Raw genomic sequence first — 6,571 nt, 5'->3', positions numbered from 1 at the left:
ATATTAATATTTCTTAATATAATTGTGTTTTTATTATTTTTATTATTAAGGATTATAATTTTAAACTTATGTTCATATTTATTTTAATGTATGATTTGTACTATTAATTTTATTATATATTAAAATTTTAAAATATTGTAATTTTTTAATTTATATAAAATTATATTAATGGGATCAAATGAGTTATAAATTTCAGCGCAACTATTTAGACGACCTATTATATAAATAGATTATATTAAAATTTAAAAATTTAACATATTTAATTTAACAAATTGGCTTCTTGCTATATAATTTAATGTTCATAACCTCCCACCTCCCCTATGATATGCTAAAACCAAAATTAATCCACCCACCCTTTAAAATAAGACCAAAAAAACAAAGAAAGAATTGAATAGAAGATAAATTAACAAGTGGAATCCACGGAGCCTAAAATAATCAAACATTCAACTCCACGTATATTTGACATTACTGGTTGAGCATCATAATATATTGTATACTTTTTATTACATTCGACTCTAAAAAATTAGTACAAAATTTAGACGATGAAAATGACTAAAGAACAACCAACAACCCAACAAACCAAACGAACCGGCTACCATACCCATCCATTAAGCTAATTAAAATTCCTTAATATTTTCTTTTTTACTTTTCTTGTCTCAGTATACAGTATATACTCCGACTTCGTCTACGGGTTTTGGCTTTTGGAGTTTTGGGGGATCTGGGTTTCGAATCTCGATTGCTATCTCACTCACATGACGGAACAAGCATTGGGATTCTCGTCGCTGAACATCTGCGGCGCATGCATCGGGTGGTTCGCCGGCACTACATATCCTGGATGATCTACGTATCCTGGATTCGCATATCCTTGGTTCGCATACGCATGATTTACAAGCCCATATCCTTGCTGATGATGTTGAACGTCCATCATCGGGTAACTCTGAGCGTACGACGACGATTGTCCCTCTTGCCAGTGGTGCATGGGAGCTCCGTATGGGTATCCATGGTACTCCATCTTGCTCACCTCCACCTTTGTCCCACCACCTTCCTCTTTCTTTCCACCGTCGCCGCCTCCTCCTCCAGCTTCTTTCTCTTTCTTGTCGCCACCTCCGCCGGCTTCTTTTGCTTTCTTATCTCCGCCTTCGTCTTTCTTGGGCGGGACGACCTCGACGTTCCCTTTCAGCTTCTGCTTGAGATAGGGAACCAATTCCTTCACGTCCATGGTGCCCTTCACCGTCACCAGATCCTTCATCGCATCTACCACCACCTTCTCAACTCCTGCATCCGCATCAATTGAAATAAGTTGGTATATGTCATTCATTGTCGCTAGCCAATCATCTGGGTGTTCCAGAATATTTTAGCCTCAACGGTAAGAATAGGAAATATTATTTATTTTTTAAAAATAACAAATAAAATTGGAGTTTGGTGAGTTTGCATCACTATAACCGTCCAAAATAAAAATAAATAAATAAATTGTTCAAAAAGATTATTGAATAATTAAAAGATTATGACAATGAAAACGGGTATTGGGTTTGGTGATATCTCACCGTCGAACTTCAGTATGATCTTCTTTATTTTCTGGATGCAACCTTCACAATGCAGTCTGATCTTCAGCACCAGAGAACTCTGGACCCACAGAAAAATCGCTCATAAAATTAGTTCACAAAATCAGATTTGAATAATAACAACTTAACTCAAAACTCCCCTCGCTGGTAACGTTAATTAATTAATCTTTTCATATAACTGCCCCACGACTACGAGGGCTAGAAAGTGCACAGTGTGTTCAAAGGCATGGCATAGCTGGCAACGGCGCATGTTAACGAGAGGCCGGTTGTGAAGCGCAGGTTAGAGAGTGTACCTCTTTGGGTTTCTTGTCGTCTTCCTTCTTCTTCTCTTCCTTCTTCTCTTCCTTTTTCTCCGATTTCTCCTCCGGCTTCTTCTCCCCACCGCCATCTTTCTTTGGCTGCGGAGAGACGAGCTCCACCTTCTTCTTCGTTTTCTCCTCCAGCCTCTCCTTGATGGCCGCGGGGTCCGCTTTCCCCGTTACCGTCAATTTGTTTGCCGCACAATCTGTCTTCACATCTTCAACACCTGTAGACAAAGATCATCAACAACAACGCAATGAAGAACAACTTATGCCTAGAATTTGGAAACAAAAACAAATCATGCTGAATTTGTTGAGAATCATAACAGGAACAATTCTCTGTTTCAATTCAGAGTTGAAATTTCTTAGAGAGGACGATGAGAGGATCCACTCAGTTCATATAGTGAAGATCGGATTACAATTACATTAGCAAAACCAAATAATGTCATTAAAGTCATGGATTTCCATGTATACCATCTAGACCACGAACGGCTCTTCTGATTTTCTTGGCGCAGCCCTCGCAATGCATTTCCATCTTGAAAACGGCGGTGGCTTTGCCATCGTCTTTCTTGTCGGCGGCCTTCTTCTCACCCTCATTCTTCTCTCCCTGAACTTTCTGCTTTTCCCAATCAAAGAGGAAAAAGAAAGTTAAAAAACAGACAATTAATCATACAAAACACAACACAATACGAAACCCCATGAAGAATCGAAGAGCTGAAGCTAGAGAGACTTGAGACTGACCTCACCCATTGGCGATAATCAGAATGAACAAAAAAAATCAATTAATTATGTGACCGACGTAGAGATTTGCTAGAAAGATCGTTTGAAGAGTAGCAATGGAAGGCGGATTTATAAGAGGGTCGGTTGAGGTCTGGTCCACGGGGAACGCGTATGGGATGTATGTATCATATGTGAGGATGGAATGATGGATGTATGATGTATGCATCATTATGGGGAATGTGATTAATTAAAGGGATGGGAATGCCAATGGTGAGTGAGTCAGCAGGGGTGTGCGGAGTGTCGGGAAATGCCGTCGAACTAGACTAATGGTTGTCCAGAACCGACGGCATCGTTAGCGCAGTCGTGTCTTGTAAAATGACCGTGCAACCCCTCACTTTCTACCCCATTATAATTTAAAATTTTATTATTTAGTCTCATACCATGAATACATGGTAAAACGTTCGATACTGTATAGTGTATATGGTTTGATTAAAAATGAGGCTAACTGGAAAATCCGTTTTTGAATTTCCTAAAACATTTACGTAGGAATTCAAAAACTAATTGAAAATAAATAAATAAATAAATCTTTTAAAAAACAAAAATTATGAAATAATTAAAAAATAATTAATTATCTATTTAGAAGAGTCTTTTACGTACTCCATACGAAGCCTGAAAATGTTTCTATGGTATATCGTGTACAGTCCATAAAAGCCTCTCGTGTATTTACCATTTGTGACTTAAAAATGCTAAGAATATAATTAAAAGAAATGATATTTACAATCTTAAAGCTAGTAATCTCTGTATATATGTTTTAAAAAATTATTTTCTTCTTGGTGATCTTTTTTTTTTAATAAAATATGTGAGAACTGTATACTTTAAAATTATATATAACATTATCCATTAATTAATTGGTCATATTTTGATGAAACTCAAATAGGGGTTAATTGTAAAAAATTCTAAATAGAAAGATTTAAGTCCGGTTTGGTTGATAATACTTCATTTTTGAATTAATGAGAAATATTTGCTCCATAAAAAAATTATATCATAAACTTATACGGCTTGACATGATATGTTACATTGTGATTTTAATACATGATATATTAGTTTATATCATGTTTTTATAATTATATTTTATAAACTTTACCTTTTTATCATGAGATAAGAATACTAGCTAGGTTATAAATATCTTTGGTCATAGTGAATGCAGGTAAGTCAAAAAGAGAGTATTATCAATATTGCTACAATCAATAATGGTAGCAGCTCAACTAGCAATCAGTGGGCACGGACAATAACTCTTACCCACTACATAACATAATCACAAACGCAACATCAAGGGTGTTGGTTAGGTGATAAAATCAACTATCTTTCCATGATATAATGATGATGAAGTTCATCATGAACAAGCATCTCATGTAAATATTCTCTCGTTTTGATTTCGTTTAGAGAATCTTCGTGAAATGATGATGAAATCCGTCTACATAAACAAGAATATAGCAATGCTAACAAAAAATTTACATATTCACATGGTTTGTTTCATTTTAAAAAAGGAAAAAAAAGATAAGAAACCACGTTGATATGCAAGTTTTGTTTTTTGTGGTAAAGCTAACATTTCTCATAAGAATCATAGAAATGCACTGTAATTAGCCGTTTTAGAGGTATTTTAGATAAAAAATTATGTGGTGAGGTATAGTCGGGAATAATGACAAAAAATAAAATAAGGTAAAATAAAATATGGTGCCTACGTTTTGATGGAGTTATCTATTTTGTACATTTCTCCCGAGCATAGAGTACCAATACTTTTGATACTTTCTCAAACATGCACAAAGACAGGATTGACACTACAATTAATCGATGCGGCTGGGCTTCATCCGGGCCAAGAACTCACCCATCACAAACAGGCGGTGCTTTCCATCGATCCCCCTGATCATGCATATTATTCAGCTCTCTGGCCAATGTAGACCCAAAAGAAGAAAACAAAAGGAGAAAGCTGGATTGAGGTTGAGACTGCCTTCAGCCCCAGATGAATAGGAGTTTTTTATCAAGTTGCGCATGCAGGTCCACCATTTTGGGACCGTCTACCAAGCAATCATTTGTACTGACGCGGAAAAACCTCCGCCCCACATGACACATGGAGGTTACTCCACTTTCTTATCTCTTTACTTGCATATGCAGCTTCACACGCAACTCTCATTTTTGGATTCTACGGAGAAATATTGGGCAAGGAGAAATGTGTTGTACTTTCCAGCTTTGATCTCATTTGATATGGTTTGATGTATGATCGATGGGTCTCCTGACATTTCGTGCATCCGAAAAAGTATATTTGAAGTGACTTTACAAGCTTATGGGTTTATGAGACTTAACAATTTATAAAGATAATTGTAATTATAGGGAAAGATTTTATTTGGATGGTCTCCTGACATTTTGTATATCGGAAAAATTGTATTTGAAGTGACCTTATAAAGTTGTGGTGGGTTTACGAGCCTTAACACTGTTTATTAAGATGATCGTAATTACAGCGATTGAAGTGACCTTACAAGGTTGTGGGTTTACGAGCCTTAATACTATTTATAAAGATAATCGTACTTATAGCGAAAGGTTTTATTTCGATGGGTCTCTGGACATTTCGTGCATTGGAAAAATTGTGTTTGCAGTGACCTTACAGTTTGTGGGTTTATGGGCCTTAACACTGTTTATAAAGATAATCGTAATTATAGCGAAAGGTTTTATTTTACATAGTTATCAAATATTTAGCATACCAAGATATTTCATTTTCAAAATATAATTTATTTATCTCATTTTGGTATAATTTTCTTATAAGTATCTTGTAAAATCTGGCAGAACAGCTAGAAAATATAATTAAGGATGCTTATTGATATTAAGATGAATTTAGATATTTTGTGAGTGGTAATAAAAAATAATAATTAAATATTAAATAATAATAAAATATAGCGAAAAGTAAGTGTGCAAAAAGCTCGATGGGTTTTAATTCTGTCGAACCCGATGAATGTCGAGCCAGTCACTTTCCCTTCTTCTACATCGAACCCTAGCCTGCCCCAATCTTTTCCTTGTGGTTCATCTTTCTTGGATATGCGAGAATCTTGTGCTGGAACTCCAAAAATGGGTCATCAAAATCCCCGATGAGTTTGGAGTGCTCCATAAGTTATTGGAACTTGATAGATAATACAGATTTACATAAATCCTCATATAGCCCCCAAACAACATTCTCTAAAATCACCCAAAACACAAAATAACCTTCAAATTTGGGCCAAAAAACTCAAAGCCCATCCTCCATCCTCAAACCTTCCCCAATATCTGCCTGGTGCAGTACCACAATCCCATTTGAGTCCAACATCCTATAATCTTGGGTATTCATGGTCGCAATTCCAAAATCCAAGGGCATATCTGACATGGAGAACACCTCAACCTTGCCATCGGAGGTGATATTTTCGGTAATCCTCCCCAGCCCACCTTTTAAAACATGATTGCCATATAGAAACGACATCACGGAGGTGGGTTTGAGCCAAATCTTATGCTTGGCGTTGGGCGTGAGGATACTCAAAGATTGGATAGTAAGGTGGAAGCTTCCGCCGTGGGTAAACTTTCCAATGTAGGTGTTGAGAGAAACGAGTTGGGGGTGAGTGACGTTGGTGGTGAGCTTAACGAGTGAATCACTAACACACCTTGTTCTTGTGGATGCAGAAGCAGTAGCGGGCCAGCGGTTGAGCATTTTCTGTATGTAAATAAAGAAGGCCTAACTTGACTGGAATGGTCTGGTTCTGTTCGAGTTGGCACTTTTTTTTTCCCGTTGGGTCGGGTCCAAACCCAACTTCACATGCTCGGGTTGCAGGTATAGTGAAAAGTATTAATAAAATAATGAATAGTAATAAAATATTATTAGAGTGAGAATACTCTACTACTCAATCATAGCCTAAGTGATCGTACTCACATTAGACCTAGTGTATGCTTTATATTTAATTTGTGTGAATAACA

At 36.5% G+C, this 6,571-nt stretch overlaps 2 protein-coding genes across 2 annotated transcripts; both read right to left on the bottom strand.

Moving 5' to 3' along the window:
• Window positions 1-432: 432 nt before the first annotated feature.
• On the bottom strand, window positions 433-2,766 carry LOC122277266 (heavy metal-associated isoprenylated plant protein 6-like). The gene is made up of 5 exons (XM_043087207.1): window positions 2,603-2,766; window positions 2,336-2,477; window positions 1,856-2,088; window positions 1,545-1,623; window positions 433-1,275 (listed from the first exon to the last, which is right to left on the bottom strand). The coding sequence occupies exons 1-5, from the start codon at window positions 2,609-2,611 to the stop codon at window positions 749-751; spliced, it is 990 nt and encodes a 329-aa protein (XP_042943141.1). The 5' UTR covers window positions 2,612-2,766; the 3' UTR covers window positions 433-748.
• Window positions 2,767-5,855: 3,089 nt separating this feature from the next.
• On the bottom strand, window positions 5,856-6,308 carry LOC122277014 (60S ribosome subunit biogenesis protein NIP7 homolog). Its single transcript, XM_043086898.1, has one exon. It carries the CDS (start codon window positions 6,306-6,308, stop codon window positions 5,856-5,858), a length of 453 nt encoding a protein of 150 aa, XP_042942832.1.
• Window positions 6,309-6,571: the final 263 nt, after the last annotated feature.

The sequence above is a fragment of the Carya illinoinensis genome, chromosome 9, assembly GCF_018687715.1.
Source record: "Carya illinoinensis cultivar Pawnee chromosome 9, C.illinoinensisPawnee_v1, whole genome shotgun sequence".
NCBI classification, from domain to species: Eukaryota; Viridiplantae; Streptophyta; class Magnoliopsida; order Fagales; family Juglandaceae; genus Carya; species Carya illinoinensis.
Note: the sequence above shows the minus strand (reverse complement) of the source record. Positions and strands in the feature narration are given on the sequence as shown.

What these genes read in the sequence shown, in the direction of transcription:
- LOC122277266 (XM_043087207.1), bottom strand. An exon ending in AGCCGTTCGTGGTCTAGATG is followed by an intron (nt 2,089 to 2,335) that starts GTATACATGGAA and finishes CTTTGTCTACAG; the next exon opens with GTGTTGAAGATGTGAAGACA. An exon ending in GATCATACTGAAGTTCGACG is followed by an intron (nt 1,276 to 1,544) that starts GTGAGATATCAC and finishes ATGCGGATGCAG; the next exon opens with GAGTTGAGAAGGTGGTGGTA.
- LOC122277014 (XM_043086898.1), bottom strand. Translation starts at nt 6,308, where the DNA reads ATGCTCAACCGCTGGCCCGCTACTGCTTCTGCATCCACAAGAACAAGG.